Source organism: Pteronotus mesoamericanus, unplaced genomic scaffold, assembly GCF_021234165.1.
Source record: "Pteronotus mesoamericanus isolate MK-2021 breed Mesoamerican mustached bat unplaced genomic scaffold, CSHL_Meso_final scaffold_45, whole genome shotgun sequence".
In the NCBI taxonomy this organism is placed as follows: domain Eukaryota; kingdom Metazoa; phylum Chordata; class Mammalia; order Chiroptera; family Mormoopidae; genus Pteronotus; species Pteronotus mesoamericanus.
The window spans coordinates 4510791-4533930 of NW_026555317.1; the positions used below are offsets into that span (position 1 = coordinate 4510791).

Genomic DNA, 23140 nt, shown 5'->3' on the forward strand with positions numbered 1-23140 from the left:
AATTTCTAATGTGAGCACCATATCACTTATTGAGAAATGACTGTTTAATTTCTAAAGGTCATTGTACAAAACAATGGGGACACAAAGATCCTTATGACACAGTTTTTTGCCTCTGTGCCCAGGACAAGATGACTATTACGCCAATACAGAGTGGCACATTCTGTGTGTGGTTGTATGTAAGTAGGAGTATATGCACAGTCTCTTTCCAGAAGGTCCTGCAAGTCACTGCAAGCCAGTCTGTCTCAGGAGACCTTATATGTATCAGTGCCTTGAAACTTTATGCCTTGGTTTAAAATTTCAGCTTTTTTGGCAATACTTGACTTGCTTCCAGTTAGCCTACCTCCAATTTTGAGAACCTCCTTATGAGAGGACAAAGTGCCATTTGCTTTTGTGGTACCATTTGCCGAGCAGGCCTATGACCTTGTTAAACATGATTGCCATTTTACTCTTCTGAATTTATGTCCCCAGGACTGAAAACTACTGGAAAGCAAACAAACATGACAAACTGCTCCCTACAGCTACAGAGAGAAGATAACACTGGAATGAACTGCAGCCCCAAGTTGTGATGCCCCAACAGCCCAGGGGCCACAGAACAACAACCCCCCAATCCTTTTTTAATCCAATTATAATCCAGCAAAAGCTCAAATCCCCTACCCTTCAATGCTGGTGCATATCTGTGCATTTAGTCCTTTCCCTCTCTCAGGAAAGGAAAATAAAAACTTTGCTTTCTGCAATTTCTTCTTTTTGTGAATTCTTTGACAGCCCAATGTCACCACACTAACACCCTGCAAGCTTTTTAGTGATGTTAGTGATTAAATGACCTATCTTTCAAAGTCTAGCTTAAAGCTCCTGCACAGGTGTTACCTCTTCCTCTAGGCCAGTGTCCAGATCTCTAATTTTTTCACTCCCTTTTCTGAATATTTCTCTTGGATTTCCCTGAAGTGATTCTGTGCGGTCATTGGCTTTTCAGACTTGTGGTTGAAAGCACCTAGCAGATTCTTTCTGCTCTACAAGCATAAATATGCATGTCTGTGCTAGGATCCTCTGTCGATTCTCCTGGATCCCTTGCAGGTAACTCTGGGAAGACAGCTGTAAAGGGCATTCTCCTGTGTCTTCAACACTTATTTCTATACTGCCTCTTTCCCTTCATCATGTAAACATAGTGAGTTGAGCCTAAAGACATTGATGCAGTAGGTGTGCTGGTCATAGGGAGAGCATACAGTGCAGGTGGGGTCCTAGCAGGAGATAAAACACAGAACAAAAACCAACCCATTCAACCTCTCAGTAAATATTTCTTTAACATCTATTATGTGCCAGTTTCTGTTCTATGTGTTAGGGATACAGCAGTGAACAAATCCAGGTGGATGCTGTTACTGTGGTAGTATAGAGAGAAACAGAGCTGATGGGGTATGGGGCAGGGGCATCTGCTCCCATTGAGCACAGTCCATTCACAGAAAAATAGCTCTTTTTTTATGTTTAACTTAACAGAGTTTACAAACCTCTTAGATGTTAAGACTACGATGAGAAGGCTTTAAGAAGTTACGACTGGGAAGCACACAAAAGGTGTGTGCATAGTCACAAACATAACAAGCACCCTGCACATACTGTCGGCAAATGGCTTCAGCATTACACTTGGTGGGCCAAGGCCAGGCTCAAAAATGAGGTGCTACTTCCTTACGGTGCCCATACCTAGCATGAACACTTTCCCTGAACAGCCTCCATATGACCTCTTGCATACTTTGATGTCACAGACTCTTGCACTCTAGCATGCATATTCCTACCTGCTCATTCCTTGGAAGTATCAAGGGACTCCTAGAAGACAAAATTTTTGATATATAACATCATGGTATAGAAAACAGGTCCAGGTTAGCTTTTTGAGGAGCAAAAACAAGGATTCCAGGAAGATGTCATTTGCCTACTTGTTATTCCTGTGATAAATGCCATACCTAGAGGGGCAATCTCCTTAGTACAGGAATGACATTCATTCTTACCTGCTACAATATGTTCTCATAATAGCAGTTAATATTATTTTAAAAACAGAAATTAGCCCTGGATGGTGTTGCTCAGTGGATTGAGCACTGGACTGTGAACCAAAGGCCACTGGTTTGATTCCTGGTCAGGGCACATGCCTGGGTTGCAGGCTGGGTCCCCTATAGGGGGCAACTGGTCTATCTATCTTTCACACATTGATGTTTCTTTCCCTCTCTTTCTCCCTTCCTTCCCATCTTTCTAAAAATAAATAAAATCTAAAAAAAGAAAGGACCCCACAAACCCCAAATTAGATTCTATTGTTCCTGGGTTTAATACCCTCAAATTATGTCCATAGTACTTCAAATTAAAAAATCCAAAGTCCTTATGCTGCTTATGAGTGAGTCTGTTACCTTTATTTCTCTGAATTCCTCTCCCACTCTTCTCCTTGCTTACTACTCTCTACTCACACTGTCTAAACAACTGTTCTTCCAGTCAAAACCTTTGCATAGCTGTTTTCTCTTCCTAGGTGTTCTTACCCTGATCTTTACTTGGCTGGCTCCATCTTGTTATTTACATCCCAGTTTATATGTCACCTCCTCAAAGAGAACTTTTCTGACTACACACTCTAAGTAGCTACTCAGTCACCTTCTATCAGTCAGTCCTATTTTCATTCTTTTTTAATAGTCCTTACCACTATCTGCTATGGTCTGGATTGTATGTTGTCTTTCATTCTTCCCTAGAATATAATCTACAGGAAGACAGGAGCTTTTTCTGACTTGCTTCCAGCTCCATTTCTAGTTCCTACAACAGCATTAACCCCAGAAAACACTCAGTAAAGATTGTTGATGTTCAAACATTGTTGAACTGAATGTCATTTCACTTGTCCAAAATGAATCCCAGGGATGGGAGGTCAATTATGGTGATAACTGAGATAAACAATGAAAAACAGTGGTCATGATGCTCTTGGCACCAAGTCTTCTCCATAACGTAGTTAGTATTAGGAGCAGAAAACTTCCAAGGCTAGATGCCTTCACTTATTGAGTGAATATTTATTGAGTATCTATCATGTTCATGGATCTATGTCAAGTGATGGGTCTACAATAAATAAAAGCCAGTTCCTGTTTTTTTAAGGACCTCATGGATGAGTACTTAGAGCCACTGCAAGGGAAAAGCTCTTTAAATGGTGATTAAGCTTTTCAAGGTGACGCTAAGTGAGCTTCATATATTGAGACACTAATACAGCCTACCTTGGACATTCCTAGAAAATCGAGATGCTCTGAAAGCAGAAATGGAATGTGTACTAAAAACAAATTGTTTATATTGTTAAAATTTTTGCTGTGAATCCATTGGTAATATAAAATGAAACATACGTTTTCAAAAGTAAATACTTGAGAAGAAAAAAATGTGGGATGAGCTTTTAAAAAAGAAAAAGGAAATGTGGCAAGTGTACTAGAATCTTTTATGATTGTGTTTTTATGAATACATGCAAATTATGTTCCTTTTTAGTTAGAGTTGGAATTACCTGATGAAGAAATTGTTCCTTGAGAAGAGGTTTACAGTAAAGCCAATAACATGAAGATAAAGCTGAGGTTTGGAACTTCACCTATAGTTTATTTGAAGACCGATGTCTCCCATTGCCAAGGAAAAAAAGGGCTAGATGGGAAAATGAATCTTATGCATGCTTGGAAAAGTTTTCAACGTGTGTGTATTGTTACAATTAATGTTTAAATGTGTATATAAAGGGTGGATTTTATTTTAGGTATATTTTCTTCCTAGTTACCTGTTAGAAAGCTATGAGTTATATAATTTATTTCCTAATGACTTAAAGCCTTTTGTGTGAAGTAAGAATGCCATTCTCAAAATTGCAAATTTCAACAAGAATTAAATGAGATGAGGAACTTTAGGGCTATTGAAATGGACACTCCCAGTGGAAGGGCTTTATCATTTTATATTTGGTTTCTATATCTACTTTGAAAAATTACTGGCATACAACCAAGTACTAAAACTTCAAATGTGGGATAGAATTACATGCCACTATATTTCTATTCTTATAATAACATTCATTCAGTCAATCAACTAGTATTTATTGAGCACCTACTATGTGTCAGACACTGTTCAAAGCATTGAACATATAGCTGTGAACAAAGCAGATAAAGGAAATCTGTGCCCTCAAGAATCTTACATTCTAGGCATTTGACTTCCAGCGAAGACGGAGGCACAAGTAAACATGCTTCACCTCCACACACAACTGCAGCAAAAATTACAACTAGACAAACAAATTTCACCCAGGTTCATCAGATAATTGAGCTGTATGGAAGTCTGAAAACCCAGGATTTAAAGAAGCCACATTCATCCAGATGGGTAGGAAAGGCAGATATGCGGGGGCACAGAGAGGCACAGAGAGGCATGGGGAGATGTGGAGAGGTGGCAGAACGGACTGTCCCACATTCACATGTGGTGGATAAAAATCAGGAGGGATACCTCAAGAGCGAGCAATCCCAGCCCCAGACCAGACCACACAGCTCATGTTTCTAGTGCCAGGAAGATAAGTCCCTATAACTTCTGGCTCCAAAAGCCAGTGGGGGTCGTGGTGGTAAAAGAAACTACAGGATTCTCAGGAGTCTACTCTCAAAGGGTCTGCAATGGACTTAAGACTCATGCAGACCCACCCACTCTGGGATTCAGCACCAGGGCAACAGCTGGAAGGACACAAGTAATATATGGGAAGAAGGGGAGAAAGTGAACTGAATGGCAAGGGGGGCGGGCTCAAGGACACAGCTTCCTCTCGGGCAATCTCCAGGACCAGGGAGCGGCATTATCCCCTCTCTGAGCCCTCCCTCACAAAGAACTACAAAGAAGTGAAATGAGTTGCCCCACCCTGGCAACTAAAGAAAAATCCACAGGGAACCAACTGTGGATGGGATGAACCTGAGATTCAAATCAATGATTTGGAACATAAGGAAGAAAAAAAAGGCATTCGATCAAAACAGCAAGAAAAAAGAGAATTCAAAAAAATGAGAATAGAATAAGGAGCCTCTGAGACATCTCCAAACATACCAACATCTAAATCATAGGGGTGCCAGAAGGAGAAGAGGAAGAGCAAGAAATTGAAAACTTATTTGAAAAAATAATGAAAGGAAACTTCCCTAATTTGGTGAAGGAAATAGACATACAATTCCAGGAAGCAAAGAGAGTCTCCAACAAGATGGACCCAAACAGGACCACAGCAAGTCACATCATAACTAAAATGCCAAAGATTAAAGATAAAAATAGAATCTTAAAAGAAGCAAGAGAAAAACAGAGTTACCTACAAAGGAGTTCCCATAAGACTGTCAACTGACTTCTTAAAAGAAAATTTGCAGGCAAGAAGGGACTGGCAAGAAGTATTGAAAGTGATGAAAAGCAAGGGCCTACAACCTAGATTATTTTATCCAGCAGAGCTATCATTTAGAATTAAAGGGCAGATAAAGTGCTTCCCAGGCAAGGTAAAACTGAAGGAGTTCATCATCACCAAGTCATTATTACATGAAGTGTTAAAGGGAACTATTTAAGAAAAAGAAAACCAAAACTATGAACATTAAAATGGCAACAAATGCACAACTATCAAGAAACGAATAAAAAAACAAACTAAGCAAACAAGCAGAACAGGAACAGAATCATAGATATGGAGATCATTTGGAGGGTTATCAGTTGGGAGGGGGAAGAGAGAAAAGGGGGAAAAGGTGCAGGGATTAAGAAGTACAAATTTGGCCCTGGCTGGTGTCACTCAGTGGATTGAGTGCCAGCCTGCAAACAAAAGGGTCGCCAGTTCAATTCCCAGTCAGGGCACAGGCCTGGATTGTGGGCCAGGTCCCCAGTAGGGGATGCTTGAGAGGCAACCCACATTGATGTTTCTCTTCCTCTCTTTCTCTCTCCCTCCCCCTCTCTAAATAAAATACTTTTTAAAATTTGGAAAAAAAGTACAAATTGTTAGGTACAAAATAGATAGGGGGAAGTTAAGAACAGTATAGGCAATGGAGTACCCGAAGAACTTATATGCCTGACCCATGGACATGAACCAAGGGATGGAATTGCTGGATGGAATTGGGGTACCAGGCAGATGGGGGCAATGGGGGAAAATTGGCACAACTGTAATAGCATAATCAATAAAGATATAAAAATATTTTTACATATTTATATACAAAAATATAAATATATTTTGTTTATATTTATAAAAATATAATTTTGTAAATAAATAAAATATATTTATATTTTCAAAAAAGAATCTTACATTGTAGTGATGGGTGATAGAGTGTGTATTATAAACAATTATTATGATAAAAGTAAGTTACATAGTATATTAGAAGATCTTAAGTATTGTAAGAGAAGTGGGTCTCAGTGAAGGGAATCAGATTGAATGAAAGAAAAAGTACAGGAGGGTGGTTGAAATTTCAAATAGTGTGATCAGGTAAACCCTCATTGAAAAGACTGAGTAGACTTTAAGGTAAGAACAGCATTCCAGGCAGGGAACAGCAAGGGTAAAGACCTGGAGCAAAGAGCTTGCTGACAGGTTTAAGGAACAGCAAGGGGTCCGTGTAATTGCAGCAGAGTGAAAGGGAGCATACAGTAGATAATGTAGGTCAGGAGTCAGCAAACTACAGTGTGGCCTGTCTTTGTAAATAAAGTTTTACTGAAACACAGCCAGGCCCATTTGTTTACATAATTTCTGTGGTTTTCCTGCTATATTTGTGGAGTTGAGTATTTGAGACAGAGACAACCTGGCCCACCAAGACTAACATATTTACTGTCTGGCTCTTTATAGAAAGTAATTTCTGACCATTGATGTTGGTAGGGCCTTACAGGCTATTGTCACAATGTTGGCTTTGACTCTTGAGAAAAATGCGGAGCCCTTGGATGGTTCGGGCAGAAGAAAGACAGGATCTGACTTACGTTTTGAAAGGATTGTCATGGCAGCTGTGTTGGTACATTTTAGAGAGGCAATGGAGGCAGCAGGTAAGCTCATTAGGACTGTGGTTCATAGGGTACACTGGGGTGCCCCCTAGACAGCACTGCAAACTCGCCAGGGTGTAGCAGGGTATTTTACATTTTTGAAGGATTTATAGCGATAGTTGACATCTGTTAGATATCATGTGTGCTTCTACCTAATGGGTAGTCCACAGTTTCAACATTAGGTCGTGCTGTGTTCTTTTCAATGTTGTAATATCTTTGTAAAGCTGAGTTTTTGGCAGTAGCTATATATATATATTTTTTAAAAGCACTATTTGAAATTCAGTGTGGAGCAGGAAATGAGGCTGGAGGTATCCAATTTAATTTCAAGGTTTGAGATATTGTACAGTGCCCAAGAGTTACATGTAAGCAAGTAATTGTGATTGTTTAAGAGTAGAGTAAAAGAAAACCCTGGCCAGGTGGCTCAGTTGGTTGAGCATCGCCCCGTACACCAAAAGGTTGCAGGGAGGAACCTGGTCAGGGCACATCTCTAGGACACTGGTTTCTTCCCCCATCAGGGCGTGTTTGAGAGGCAAGAGATCAATGTTCTCTATCACAACGATATTTCTTGCTCTCTCCCTCCCTTCTCTCTCGGAAAGCAATAAGAATGTCCTTGGGTGAGGATTAAAAAAAAGTAAAATAAAAAAATATTTTTATTTAATTTATATGTATTATTGTATTTTTCAAATATCTACTTAGTAGTTGGAGAATTGTATCATTGTACAATGGATAGCTTTATTGGAAGATTCGTCCTGAAGCTGTTCTAACAAATGATCACAACTGGGTGGCTTTCAAAAAAAGCAGGAATTTATTTTTCACGGTTCCGGAGGTCAGATCTGCAGTGGGTATCCCTGGGCCCAACTCAGGTGTCGGCAGGGCTGCACCCCGTGGGGGCTGTTGGGGGCGATTTCGTTCCTTGCCCCTTGCGGCTTCGGCCGGCTGCTGGCCTCGCTCAGCTGGTGGCAGCCCCACTTCAGTCTTTGCCTCCATGGTCACATCACCTTCTCTTCTGTCTGCATGAAATCTCCTTCTTCCTGCACTTTATAAGGACACAGGGATTGCATTTATGGCTCAGCTCACCCTGATAATGCAGGGTAACCTTCCCATCTAAAGATCCTTAATTTATTTTATTTTTTCAAGGATTTTTAAATTTACTTTTAGAGATAGGGGAAGGGAGGGAGAAAGAGAGGGAAAGAAAAGCAATGTGCGAGAGATACATCAATCAGTTGTCTTTCGCACACCCCCAGCTGGGGACCTGGCCCACAACCCAGGCATGAGTCCTGACCGGGAATCGAACCAGCAAACCTTCAGCTCACAGGCCAGCACTCAGTCCACCAAGCCACACCAGCCAGGGCAAAAGATCCTTAATTTAATCATTGATGCAAAAACCCTTTTCTAGAATAAAATTGTATTATTTACAGGTTTCAGGGATTAGCACCTGACCTCTTTCAGTGACTGTTACCCAGCCTACTAGAGACATAAATACTTATTAAGTTTTTGGGAACTAACTACTTAATAAATGGGACTGGAAAACTTTTTTTTTAAGCCAACAAGATAAGACAACAAGTGCTCTGTGAATCTAGAAACTTTGGGAAATTCTGATATAGAAGACTTTCCAACTAATTCAGGCAGGAAATGATAGAGACTTGGACTAGGGTGGATATGGAGGAAAGTGGTCAAAAGCAGACTGTTGTAGATACAATTTGAGACCTAGGCAGGTGGAATTTGCTGATGTCCTGGATGTGATGTTGGACTGAGCAGCTGGAAAAGCTGCTTTATCATGAACTGAGATGAAGAAAATTATGCAGGTGCAGGGACCAGGTATTTTCTTCCCTCCCTCTCTCCCTCTCCTCCCTCCCTCCCATCCCTCCCTCCTTTTCTTTTTCTTTCTTTCTCTTTCTTTCTCTTTCTTTCTTTCTTTCTTTCTTTCTTTCTTTCTTTCTTTCTTTCTTTCTTTCTTTCTTTCTTTCTTTCTCTCTCTCTTTCTCTCTCTCCCTTTCTTTCTTTCTTTCTTTCTTTCTTTCTTTCTTTCTTTCTTTCTTTCTTTCTTTCTTTCTTTCTTTCTTTCTTTCTTTCTTTCTTTCTTTCTTTCTTTCTTTCTTTCTTTCTTTCTTCTTTCCTTTTGAAAAAGATACACATTCCTGACTACAGACTACCTATAGACTCTCCACTTGCCCACAGGCTTATTCCACATCTTTGGTGGCTAATGTAACTCTACCCATGAGTCCTTTAGGCTGTTGTGTTTTGCCTTCTTATTCAAAACATGGTGTGGACCAATTTAGACCAATTTAGAGTTGCTATGGAAGACAGAGGAGAGCCAGAGAGCCTTGTCTGACCCAGAGTCCTACAAAGGTAGGAAAAAATGGGACTCTGCTTTGGGGAACTGAAAATTATAGGGACTCCAAATTAAAACTAATTATGTCAAAGGATGGAGCAGAATTTAAGAAAAATAGATGCTGCAACAGAGTGTTTGAATTTCCTCAAACCCTCTCCTGGAAATAGATCAACCCAGCCAGGGTACCCATGGGCTGCTTTTACTAGATACTAGAAACCCCAGAGTCAGAGGGTGGAGGAGACCCCCATGACAAGACACAGCTGCCTGGTCTCAGAATCCACCCCAGAAGTAGCGGCAGAAAATAGGAATCGTCTGATGGACTGACAGCAGGAGTCTTTTAAAACACCAGCAGCACTCACTGGAAAGCACTGAAGGCCTATTTGAGGAAAGCAGCTGAGACTGGGAGGAGCTTTGCCCAAGCCCAAAGTGAGTAAGGACAAGCGGCCAGGGAAACAGTGTGAGGGCCTGGAGCAGCCTGGACACCCTCTACCTTGACACTGAGCACCAGAACGCCTTTCCAGGCTATGGCCCAAACAGAGGAGACAGTGCAGGGAGGAACTGCAGACTCAAAGGGAAAAGGTCCTGATAAAAGTCGAGGAGGGGGAACAGAGCAAGGAAACCTCACATAGCAAGTCCCATGTTCCTGAATACTACATTAAAATAAATACAGAAAAGTTCCGCGAAAGTTAAGAAAGGGATCTTCCACCTGTCCTCCTTTTCTGAATACATTAAAACTAATTTTACCTAAAAAATAAGTAACAGAAAGGGATTGAGATCAAATCCCATACAAGGGTGATATGGGAAAAGGAGAATAAAGAGCAGAATAGGATAAAGAGCAGAATTTTCATCTTATCTACAAATGAAACAAGTCAGAATAGACAGGCCCACAAAACAGGTCAAAATAGTAACCTGCTATTTCAAAATGAGCTAAAAGACATTCAATAAAACAATGCAGAAGAAAAAAGAGCATGGTGGAGGAGAGAATGAGAAGTTATTATTTAAAGGGGACAGAATTTCTGTTTGGAATGATGAAGTTCTAGAACTAGTAAATGCTGGTAAAAGCTACCCATGGGTGTTGGGTGTGGGCTCATCTGTTTTCATGACAGAGTTTGGGGATTTTCAAAATATGTCCTGCACCATCCATCTTTCCAAAGTGCTGCTCAATCTTTTGACATAATTATTTTAAATTTGGATGGCAATGATAGCTGCACAATATCATGAATGTACTTATTGTGACCAAATTGTATAATTAAAAACAGTTAAAATGGAAAATTGTGTTATGTGTATATTTTACCATAATAAAAAAGGAATGAAATAACAACATAAATCAGAATGAGGTAAGATAATAGAACTCAGGACAGATTTAAAAATCTATTTAAAAATTTCAGAAATGAAGACTAAATTAAATATAAAATGAGTAAATGAACAAAATAGATTATACTTAAGGGGAACAAATAAAAGAATGAAATTTTTAGAAATCAAAAAGAAGATAAAAGCATCTAGGAAATGTCAAATAAAAAAGATAGGAAAAAAAGCTTGGGTGACTTTAAAAGAGTAATACAAAAATACATACAAAGATTTAGTATATCATAAAATGACATTTCAAACTGGTGGGATAGATCCATCTGTAAATTGTGGTACAGATGAGTTGGAGTGTAAGTACTTTCTCTGGAAGCATCCACAGCATGGAAAACTAGTGTCTCTAAGAGAAGAGGGAAATTAGTGTCTGGGGAACTTTGGGGGAAAGGTGAATTTTCACTGAAACCCTTTTGTACCTTTCTAAAGTTCTACCATGTGAATCTATTACCTCTGCAGTCTGACTTCTTGAGTTCAAACCCCAGCTCCCCTAATTGCTGACTCTTAATCTTGGGCAAATACTGGACACACTCCAAGCCTATCTCCTTATCTGTTAAATGGGGTGATTAAGGTAGCCTGGTGCTGGAACAGAATGAACTCTCAATAAATGTAAATTGCTAGTGGAAACAATTCAGATGTCCATCATCTGACGAATAAACAAAGTGGTAGAGCCATACAACAGAACATTATACAGCCATAAAAAGGATTAGACTGACACATGCTACAACATGGATGAACTTCGACAACATGCTCAGTGAGAGAAGCCAGACACAAAGGTCACATATTGTATTATTCCACATATATGAAATCTCTGGAAAAGGTACATCCATCTAGACAAAAAGCAGACTAATGGTTGCAAGTATCTGGAAGGAGAAGGAAACAAAGAATAGCTGGTAATGGTTAAAGGGGTTTCCCTTTGGGCTGGTGAAAATGTTATGGGATAGATAATGGCGATGGTTGCACGAACTGTGATTGCACTAAATGTCTTTGAATTTACCATTTAAAATGGTGAATTTGATAGTATGTAAATTATAAATCAGTAAAAATAATTATTACAATGTACATTACCCATTTTCAAATGATGATGATTCCCATCGCTCCCCTTCCCCTATTCCATCCCCTTTCCTGCTCCCCACTCTGCCCCGCCCCCCGCTTCCCCCAGTGGCCTCACAAGGCCTCCCTCTGGACTGACGCCTGCGCCTGCGTAGTACAGCTGTTCAAGCCGGGGCCCAGTGCGCAGGTGCACTTGTCGCTCCGGCCCCGTGGCAATGGACGGTACCGTCGTTTTTCTCGTGAGCTTCGGTTGATGGCGGTGTTTAGACAAGGCGGCACGTGTGGCCTGGGTCATGAAGGAGGCCCTGGATGGCCCCTCAGTTAAATCTTAGGCTCCTCCTGAATTTGATCTCATCCACCGGTAACGTGGGGATGCTGTGCTTCGAGGGCCACGCTTCCCCCCAGGGGCCCTTGCAAATACTGAGGGCTCGGGAACAGGCCTCAAGTTGAGGCTTTGCGCCACTGCATGCAATGTGACCTCAGCCCTTTGCTGAACTTCATGAGTAGAGTGACACAGTGACACTGGCTTTGCGTGTTGTTGGGAAGGTTGCCTGAAGTAGTGTGTTAGTGGGCCTGGTGCACGGGGGTTGAGTAAATGGTGATTTATGCCCCCTCGCCTGTTCTGGGTAGGCCTCCTACCACACCAGTTCACTTGGCTGGGCCCCAGGAAAATGCTAAGCCCTTGCCAGTCATCTGATAGATTCCTCTGTTTTGTACTCATCTTCCTCAGCTACAGTCATGCATGGATATACAACCCAAACCTTTTAGAAATATGTCCTGAATTTGTTTTCTAATATATATATACTTACTTGGCGATCATGAGACATAAGGCCAGCCTCCATGGGAGACATTTTACATTTCTTTTGGCCAACCAAGAGTCATCTTCAGCTATGTTCAACTCTATTCAAATTTTATTCTTTTAATCCTAACTTCAGACCCTTTTCCCTCCTCCTGCCTCTTTTTATAAACCCCTCTCATCTCCCCTTTTTCCCTTTATGGTCATAGGCTAAGTTCCTTCCTTTTTCCTCAGTTCTTACCCCTTGCGCCTCATTCTCCCATCCAACTTTCAGTATTTCATTTTCATGCAGCCTTTGATCCCCACCCTCACCAAAGAAAAACCACAGTGAACAGCATCTCAAAACTCAGAAGCCTTTTTATTACTCATCTACTAAGTCAATTACATTTTTATTCAATTTTATTAAGTTTTAAAATATATCAGAATAGAGACATTTATATGTATCTATGGAAAAGTGTTGGTATGCAAAGTGGCACCAAAATGCCAGCATCTCTTATATCGCATATCCATAGTATCGAGAAATTTCCATTTCTTTTTCCCTTTCAATGAAATATTGCACTTTACCCAGAGCAGTGTATTTGGCAGCATTCTCACGCTCTAGCTGAGCCATCCTCTTCATGGCCTCCCGCTCTGGCCTCTGCTCCTCCGTGATGGGCTTCGACATGGCTGGCTCAGGGACAGTGGGTTTCTTCCATGGAGTTGGTTGGAAGGCGAAATCCTGGAGTAGATATTTGTTCTGAGGCTTGAGTGGGGACTGGGGCTTGGTCACAGCTGTGCGAATGGGCTCCCGTTGGAAAGAAGTGCAAGCTGATGTTTTGTAGGTCGCAGGCCTAGGAGCAGCAGACTGAGGCACACTAGGGCAGGTAGTGCTGCTCAAATCTGGTCTAGATGGGTTGGTAGAAAGTGACCAAGCTGGTCTGGCAGGACCTGTCGAAGAAGCAGGAATTGGCTGGGATGAATTGAGTGCAGCAGGTTGAGCTGAGTTAGAACCAGGCCGGGCAGGGCTGGTCAAAGCTGGTCGGGACGGGTTGCTCGACGTTGGCTGAGCTGGTCTGGCAGGACCTGTCAAAGGCGCAGGAGTTGGTCTGGATGAGTTCACTGCAGTAGGCTGACCTGAATTAGAGGCAGGCCGGGCAGGGTTAGCCACAGCAGGCCGACGCTGTGCCAGGGATGGTGGCCTGCGAGGAACTGGTCGAGCTTGAGGCTTGTCCAAGTTAAGAAAAGGCAAAGGTACCAGCTTGACCTTGCCAGGTGGTGGCAGCTCATACTGAGATGGAGATGAACACTCTTTTTCAGCGCTGTCATCTGGTTTCTGGCATTTGACTTGAGATTTCTCAGGACCTTTGCCTTCACCCAAGGTATCCAACCATCGTTTGGTAGGTGGGGGTGACTGGTGGCCTTTAGGGTTGCTTGAGATTCCCAGGGCCCGGGAGGAAAACAGTTCAGTTTTCTTATCAGGCTTCTTCCCTAGTGCATGAAACACCTGCACAGATTCCAGCATATGCATACCTAGGCAGGTCCGAGGCTTTTTGAAGGTCTCCTGGGTCAGCTCAGGTTGATTTCTCTTCCTCTTCATCTTGGGAAATGTTGACTTCTCTTCTGCCTTAGGTTTGCTCCCTGACTGCTTACTCTCTTCAGCTTTCTTGGAGTTGTTGTCTTTGTTTCTTTTGTTCTTTTCCTGCCCATGGCTCTTAGTTGCTCGGTTCCTGCTGGACGCAGCTTTCTGAGGTTTGCTGTTAGAATGCCTGGCTGTGCTCGCAGGAGCCCTGTCACTGGCTGCCGCATTGCAAATACCCACTTCTCCCAAGCACACGCAGTCTGGGCTCTCGGGCTTGATTTTGGCCTTGGGAGCACCACTGATGGGCTCCGAGGCTCTATGTTTGTTCTTCCTGGCTTGATCAGAAGGAGCCTTAATGACACTTGCGTTTTCCTGTACCTCGTTCAACTTGATGTCTCTGTTATTTTGGGCTTTGATCTCCCCAGGCCCTTTGGATTGATCAAGGTCATCCAAGGGATGTAAGATCTGTGGAAGGTGAATATCCTCCACCAGTGTAGCAATGTCTGCAAAATCATCATTAGATTCAGTCCCATATTCAAGTATCTCTTGGTTTTTAAGACTGTAGTCAAGACTTAGGCTATTATCTCTGAGACCAGCATTTTCACAACCAGGCTGCTTTTCTGGGACTAGAGGATCAATGCAGGCCAGGAGCTGGTGAATATCAGGGGCTTCTAAAGGGAGCAGTGGAGAACCCTGGTTTTCTATTGGAAAATGGTAGGCATCGAGAGATTTTGAAAGGTTGTCTTTAATATCATCCAAATTATTATTCTCTTTCTGTTCTTGGCTTGGAGATGGAGCCAGTGCCAGGAGATTACTAGAACTCTGGACTGGAGCTACCATTGAAATGTCCCCAAGCGCAGCTGGTGGATTACTCTCGAGTGTCTGGATATTTCTGCTACTGCAGGCCTTGGGGAATTCTGGCATTTGTGGGAGACACAGTGTTTGGCTTGGAGGTTGCAATCCCAGGGATGACTCCATCCTCAGGGAACTCTCCATCGCTACAAAGGAATCAGGCATAGAAGTCAGTCCCTGGTAAGCAAGATGCTCCCAGTATCCCCAGTCACACCTCTTCCTACAATAGGGAAGGCATTTCTAGTAGCTCTTCTTAGGGATCATGGGCAGCGCCCTACACTGTGAGCTAGAGGGCAGCAGTTCTACTTCTTACTGGTGGTCATTTGATGTCGTCATTCCATGGTTTTCTTTGTATTTCACAGGGTTGTTGTGAATCAACTAAAAAGTAAAAGTGATTTTTAAAGTGTCTTAAAGCCCAGCATTCTCATAGAGAATCCTTTTTAACTCTCTCCACTGTCCTGAAAGAATAAGAACACTTCACACCACCAACTAGGAAAGGGAACGGAGCTCGTCCTGATGACATGTATCAGCACGGACCTTCTTAGCCGGCTTGCTTTGGATGTGATCTTGGACACAAGGTCTCAAATCCTGGCATAAACCAAGCGAGTGAGGGAAAGTGAAACCGGCATCGTCACAATAAGAGTTCTGAAATACCTTTACAAATAGACTAAAGCAATGAATCAGGGAAGGGAGTTCATTTCAGTGTGGTAGTGCAGGGGGGACTAATCAGGCAGGGCAGTGGGAAGGGTGGTATCCGTTGGTCCGCTCTTGGGGTTCTCACACATGGAGCATACATGGCTGTTATAGTGCCCCCCTTCCCATCTCTATCAGGTGTTCTCATAAAGACCCTGAAGTTGGAGACCACTCACTGAGGGTAGTAGTCCTTAAAGTCACAGCACTTAAATTCTACCTATCTGTGGACTCACCTCTTCCCAGCTTCAGATTGACCCTATTTTTGAAAGTTGACCTTATTCCTCTCCCTTCTTGCTGTGGGTACTCACCTTGAAAACTTGTGTGTGTGATGGGTTGAGCAGACACAGAGGAGTAGATTCCCGAGGTGGAGGCTGGTGGTATCACATTTGTGGGCTGGATCTCCTTTAGTACCATGACCAACTCTGGCTGATGGACAGAGGCTCTGCTCTCCGTGTAAGAAACAACGGAGCCATAGGATTGGAGGTAGGAGCCGAGTTCTCCTGATGGCAGAGGACCCAGTGGAACTTGATTATAGTAATATCCTTGACTTACTCCCTGGTAGGGAAGTGACAGGCTATGTCCCTGATTTGGAATATGAGAAGGTGCCACCTGAACAAGGCGAGCAGAAAGTGATGGACACAGAGAGGCCATGTTATTGGCATCTGAAGTGGTATCATACTGGGATGCCATAGACATGGAAGAAACACCTGTGTCCTGGCCAATGACAGTCACAGTGAAGTCTCTGAGTGATGATAACTCCTTTTTAGAGTCTCCTGTGATAGCCCACTCAAAAACACCAGGATTGCAAGCAGCTGAGGTAGAGATCTGGCTCCCGCCAGCACCTCCAGACAACACAGTTGCACTAGCATGTTGGTAAAGATAGGCGTTACTCATGAGTGGTTGGAAAGAGGTCCCAGAGGCTGATGGTAGTAGCCATGCGGAACTGACGGCTGAAGCAGGGACTCTGGAGAAATTGCAGACACTTCCTGTTAGGGAGGCTGCATTGTTCACTACAGGAAGAGAGAGGTGTGGAGAATCTGAATTTCCAGGGAAAGGTGGAATTTGGAAATTCTCTGTAGGGAACAAGACAGTGATGAAAAAAAAATTAATGAGATTGATGAACTCTCACTATGTTTGAAGAATACCCTTATCTTAAAATTGTTGCTATCAGTAAGCTTCTAATACTCATTGCAATATCACAAATCAAACAGTTTATGATGGTTGAAAATACTGAGCATTTGCAACTCTCTGTATTAAGTGCCTTTGCTCCCAACTTGGCAAAAATGTGCCAACGACCCAAGTTGTGTGGTTCACATATTGTTCTTCAGACTAGAAGCAACCTCTCCCTGCCCTACCATTCTCTTGAGCCTGCCCTAGTGTTGATTTGTATGCTATTTCCTAGAATTGAAGCATTTAAGAACCAGGAGTCTTTAGAGAACCTGTGTTCCAGCATTCTCATATTATTAGTGAGGAAACTGAGGCTCAGAGAGGTTAGATAGACTTGTGATGTCATTATGTTAGTGTCATCCCAGGTTACATAGCATCCTGACTGCCTTGCCAGGACTGTGCTCGGAGCATTACACAGCCACAAACTGGGAGCAACACAGCTTCTAACAGCGGTGGGTTTTTTTGTCCAAGGGTAAAAAGTATGGCTATTACCATTATAATCTTCAGTGTCTCATGTTGCCTGCCCATGTTATACTTAAAATTCACATGTAGCTCAGTCCAGCTGGTAAATATAAAGGGTTATTCTCACCCTCTTGAAACCTCATTTCTCATCCGTTCTCAAAGTGACTATGTGAGAGTATGTTTCTCAAGAAGTGTTTTTTGAAAGAAAAATATTATTTAAACTCTCTGAGCTTTAGGCTATTCATCTATAAAGTGCTTATAATAATAACAACAGCAATAATTCATACATGAACAAGTGATATATTACATAGGATGCTTAAGTTCTTGAAAGTCAAAGAGAAAAACTGTGAAAAACATATCACAGAACTAAAAAGATATGTATATTAATCAAAATTGAGGTGCGCAGTAAGGATCAAAGAATAATAAATTTACTAATAAATAAAGTTCTGTTTTACATATTCAATACTATAAAAGTGAATGTTGTATTTTATTTCAGTGACTACTATAATCAAAATACAGCCCGGGATGAAAGGTGATTTTGAAGGAATTCCCAGCTAGTACATAGGGACAGAGAAGACAGTAAAAATTGCTTAACAAGTAGAAAAATGCAGTAAATGTGGATGTAGAGGTAACCCCAATATAGACAAATATTTCAGTAAATTCAGCTAGCTATGAAGTGGAGAGCCAAGTAAGTGTAAACGAATTCCATTATTGTGCTCATTCATGTTTATCTGAATATTACCCAGCAAGTAACAGATAGTGAGTCCAGTAGAAATATATATTCCAATTAACAAAACCACATAACAAACACAGAAGAACACTTAAAAGTATCATGAAGTTTCTTATATTTATCTTAAAACCTAGAATAGAATGGCCTTCAACATGTAAGAATGTGTTGTACCCAAAGCCTTCAAAACCATCATTGCTAGATTCCAATTAAAAAAAAAAATCTTAATGTAGGAATCCTCAACAGACTCCACAAAACTGTTTATAGATAAATGTGAAATTGAAGATGTGGGGCTTGACTTTTCTTTTTCAGCTTAGGGAACTAAGATTTAAAAAGAGATGATGGCTGTTTATCAGTGTGTTTTCTGTGTTAGGAAGAAAATAACTGCAAAGGCAAAAACCAGCTTTGTCTCAGAACATACTTATCACACAAAAGAATTAGTCTTTCTGATTCAAGTTAGGATATATCATTTAAAAATATCTATTTTTATTAGACTAAACATCTACAAAGTTTCAAAATTAAAATAAAGTGCAACACTGAAAATGCTTTTTCCTCCAGGGCCCTAGATTACTAATTTTATAGTTTTATGTTTATAGGAAACATAATGTCTAAAATATAGTTTTTAAATGTTTACATCCAACTGTCAAATGCCATCTGTTTTCAGAGAGGTGACAGAAAAACACACACAATGGAATACAACATTTTTATAACCTCCTTTGCCCAGTGATAATCTACTCTGGCCTTACTTCCCTTCCTAGTCTATTAACATAAGCATTTGCTAAAAATCACATTTATTTTGCCCTACTCTGTGCAGATTTTACCCTATGCTATTTCTGCTTTAATTTAAAATCTTTGGTTTCCTTTAACATTCCATTACAAATTACCATTTTTGCTTGAGAGCTCCTCACGCTCTCCTCCTTCATTCTTAAGAGTTTCCCCTCCCTCTCGGTTTCTCCTGCTGGCCTCTGCTGATAAATATAGTCGTAAACTTTCTTACATTTTAATATTTTCCTTCCTATTCCCTAGTCCTCTTCATCCTCTCTACCTTCTTTCTCTTTTCACCTAGTTTAGGCAGAAAACTCCAAAAACCAGTATATATTACTTCTTCAACGGCACTAAATTTAAAATACCAAAGTAGGAATATTAGTGGTGGGAGAACATTACACATAACACACCCTATATATGTATATATTGCTAGTTTTCTCTATCACCTATGTTTTCTCTCTGTATCTGTTGAATCTCTCACAGGAAGTCTTGATTTCACTTTTTATAGGGGTGTCCTTTAAGATTCAGTATTAGAAAAAAAGGGATTAGAAAGAACAAGAAAGCTAACATTAATTATTACAATAAACATTAATGTAATAGATGAGGAAAAACAGATTTTGTGAGACATTCAGTTACTTGTCCAAAGACACATAGCTAGTAAATGTTGAAATCAAAACTAAAATTAACTCTCCAGATTTTTAGATCAATACTTTTCCCCCTTATCCATGCTATTTTGACTTAACTCCTAAATTTAGAGACAAAAAATATCTAATGAAAAGCTTTAAAAATGTTTCTTTCCCTACCTGGCATGCTGAGAGAAGAGGAAGTATCAACTGTAGACGCAAGGGATGTGGAGACAATACCAGATGGCTGATCGGCTGGAGCCAAAGAGCGCATGTGTCCAGTACGAAGGCCACTGGTCACACTGGTCACTGGTCACTGGTTACTGGTCATTGGTCAGTTGCGATGATCCAAATGTATTTACAAACAACTCCATGGAAACCCCAAGATTCCACCAGGTGGAGGTAGGTTTGGTGGGAGAATGATGTCACAAAGCAGGCAGTTTGAAGAGATGAGAGAGCCAATAGGGAGTCAGATTCCCAACAAGAAGACAGGATTGGGTGGAGGGAGTGTGAGGGGAGCGAAAGCAACACCTAAATGGCTGAGCTCTGGGGACCGATGGGGAAGTCCACAAGGCACAGGTCAAAGTCTCGCTGTCCCCAGGCTCTCACGTTAGGGAAAGAATCACGTCCATGTTTCTCATAGCCGTTCGTTAATGCCATCGACTAGTAGTGAAACTTATATTCTCTATAGTATATGGTATAACATCCATTTATCTTTATATATATTATTAACATCCTCAGGAAGAAAGAAACGGACATCTAGGTTGCACAGTTATGGTTGTTCTGAATGGGAAGTTTTATCAGACCATCTGATTAGTGAATTTACTACAGCTTTGGAGGAGCAGAGAGAAGGGCTTAGGAGCTCTTTCCTGTAACTTGGTTGAGGGTAAAATGAAGTTTGTTGAGTGCATAGGGTGGAGCATGACGTGGTCCAAGGCTCCCCGCTTTCAGCCCCTTCTCCTTGGACCTTCCCTTCCCTTCCCTGGGCTGGGCTGGGCAGGGCCTGTTTGGACTCGCATCTCTCTTCTGCTCTCCTTTCCTTTTCCTTCTCCATTCTCGACACCGTTTCTGAGGGGGGCTTTGATCCTGCATTCTCACTCTCGTGGGTGATGCTTCTGCCAACTTCGAGCAGCTGGTTCTTCCCTTCGGTGTCTGAGGCGTCCCCAAATGGTGTCTGCCCATGAGAAGCAAACACCAAAGAGCTAGGAGTCAGCTCGTTGCCAACCTTTCCTCTCCCAGCCATGGGTTGCAGTCCTCTCGACCAGAATTTGCCACCTGTGGCTCCTTGGCCCATGAAGCAATGCTGCCATCCTGTTCTTTTACACGGGCGAGGCATTCACGTATCTCCCCTTCTCTTCTCACGTAAAGTGTATCCGGTGTGGCAGTTACGGTAGTCTCCTCCCCCCTTGCAAACAGCCGCTGTAGAATTTTAGGCCTCTAGGATTCTCTGTCCGCCATGTTGGGGTGCAAGGCCAGGCGGAAATGAACAGGAGAATAGTTAGAGCAAGTCAAGGACATTCACAGGGAATAGGGAAGGGACAAGGGGAAAGTGTACGGAAAAAGGAGATTCGTGTGGATTTTTCGGTTTCTGTGAGGAACACGTTGACACACTGTGGCATCAGTGTGTATTAACAGAACAGACGGTTTACGTATTTACAATATCAGCTAGGCAGTGCAGCCACTGCCAGAAGTTCCATCCGTTAAAGAGAATAATCTTGAATGTATTTTCACTTTCCTTTATGTCATATTACCTCATTTGTCTCATTCAATGGTATGTTTGTAGAGTACAGGTTGCCTCTATGCCCTGTATCAATGCTTTGCTTTTCTCCAAATGTTTTTTCCCAGTCAAATTTTTAAAGATTCCGTCACTGTAAGACCTATCGCATGTTTTCCCTTTCATGACTCTATTTAGTAGCATGATGACCTTACTTGACCTCAAGGGTATTGAGGAGAAACTTAAAAAGAGGTGTGTGAAAAAGGCACTGCAGTGAGTTGCGCTGTGCGCCCAGCCTAAGGGAGAGATGTGAGCAATCAGCCGCCTTGGCCTGGGTTGCCTCTGTTTCTCTTCCCCTGGCTAGTGCTGCTCACGCTAACCACTCTTGTGGCTGAGTGAGGCCGAGTTGCTCATGATCTGTCCAGCGTGTGGCAAAAGAAGCTGTACTGTTGCTCGTGTGGAAAATAATACAATAATAACTAACACAGGAATTAACTCTGTTTCATACACTCACAGCTGGAAACCTGCATTTGTCCCCCCCGCTCATGGGTTAAGCTGCTTTTGGGGAGGAAACATAGGGATCTCGTCATTTTTTTTAAATGGTAAGCTTTAGGACATGCCTAGATCAATCTACCTCAGGGCTCTTTAGTGCCAACGTGTAGAAAGTTTGTGATGCAAGAGCCCACAGGAGGATGGCCCATAGGTGGAGTCTGCAAATAGACATATGTCCTTTATAAGCCTACTTTTGCTATTATGACGTAAGAGTTTTTTGAAAACGAGGTATGATGCTTCTCTGAGAGAAAATGGTGAAGGGTGTTGCAGTGTAAGGACGTGGCTTGAATTTAAAAATTGTTTGAAGGTCTTCCCCATAAGTTTCCTATCTCGCAGACTGCCAACTTCCATGTGAGTAGGATGTAATGTGAAGCTAAAATATATGCCAGACCAGTCTCTCATTTTTCTGTGTTCCCATGGGATCAAGGGAATCCATGGCTACTGCAGTTTAGGAAGCATCGTGTAAGATGGGAGCGTGCGGTAAGATAAATCCTGGCAACAGTAAAATGTTTCCATGTTAAAATACTCCGTTCCCACATCCAGTTCTGTCTAAACAAATTCTTAATTTGACCTTCACTCTGTGCCCAGCCTGTATACCAATTTGGTCTCCATAGTTCGGGGCCCTTAACTTTCGCTTGAGCACTCAGCATCATCTTATCTTGTAAGAGCATGTTCGGTGTAGGAGGAGGAACGTAGAGAAGTTTAGTCCAGCACTCTGAAACTCAGTGTCAGGCTCTACCTTGACCTCAAGGCTTCCTTTTAAGGTTAGGGTACTGTCTTGTCCCACAGACCCACTTCCTGCCTTTTGAGCCCATCGGGATAGTTAGGTCTTGTCGTGATGAGACATACTCAGTCCATCTACCAATGGGCCCTTTGTTCCTTTCCCTTTCTTAAGTCCTCACCTAAGGACCTGCTGATTGATTTCAGAGAGAGGAGAGGGAGGGAGAGAAACACGGATCTGTTGACCTTTGTGACACCCCCACTGGGGTCCACACCTGCAACTTGGGCATGTGCCCTGCCCAGGAGTCAAACCCATGGCCTAGTGGAACGATGCTCCAACCAGTGGGTTCACACCATGCAAGGCTTTCACATTTCATTGCCTTAAAGACTGGAATCCCTAAAGTCGCTACCTGGTAACTGGGGCCCTACCAGATACTGGTAGATTATAGTGTCCACCACCACTTACCTGTTTGGTGCTCCAAATACCCTTTTCATCTATATTTTCCATTCTTTGTTGGATTGACTCCAATCCAAAGGCCTACTCTTTACTAGCTCCCATACTTTCTGAAAACCTTAATGTGCCTATGTCCAGATTTTCTTGTTTCAGCTCGAACCGAGTTTGCTCCGACGTCAAGCTGTGTCTTTTAGCGAATTGGGAATATATGACCGATATTGCTCTTCCAGTTTCTGATAGATTTTGGCACATTTCATATATTGCCAAGTATGTAGGTATTTGTACCAATAATATGTTTAGTCCACTACACTCCAACTGTGTATTTTTTCAAAATTCCAAACGAGTATTTCATGTTT

General features: G+C 42.0%; 1 protein-coding gene across 1 annotated transcript; it reads right to left on the bottom strand.

The window, feature by feature from the left end:
* Nucleotides 1–12990: 12990 nt before the first annotated feature.
* On the bottom strand, nt 12991–19618 carry CUNH2orf78 (chromosome unknown C2orf78 homolog). Its single transcript, XM_054593515.1, has 4 exons — nt 19525–19618; nt 15909–16673; nt 13488–15053; nt 12991–13376 (listed from the first exon to the last, which is right to left on the bottom strand). The coding sequence occupies exons 1-4, from the start codon at nt 19616–19618 to the stop codon at nt 12991–12993; spliced, it is 2811 nt and encodes a 936-aa protein (XP_054449490.1).
* Between the last annotated feature and the right edge of the window lie 3522 nt (nt 19619–23140).

What these genes read in the sequence shown, in the direction of transcription:
- CUNH2orf78 (XM_054593515.1), bottom strand. Translation starts at nt 19,618, where the DNA reads ATGCGCTCTTTGGCTCCAGCCGATCAGCCATCTGGTATTGTCTCCACA. An exon ending in CACACACACAAGTTTTCAAG is followed by an intron (nt 15,054 to 15,908) that starts GTGAGTACCCAC and finishes ATTCCTTTGTAG; the next exon opens with CGATGGAGAGTTCCCTGAGG. An exon ending in GACCAGCCCTGCCCGGCCTG is followed by an intron (nt 13,377 to 13,487) that starts GTTCTAACTCAG and finishes CATCTAGACCAG; the next exon opens with ATTTGAGCAGCACTACCTGC.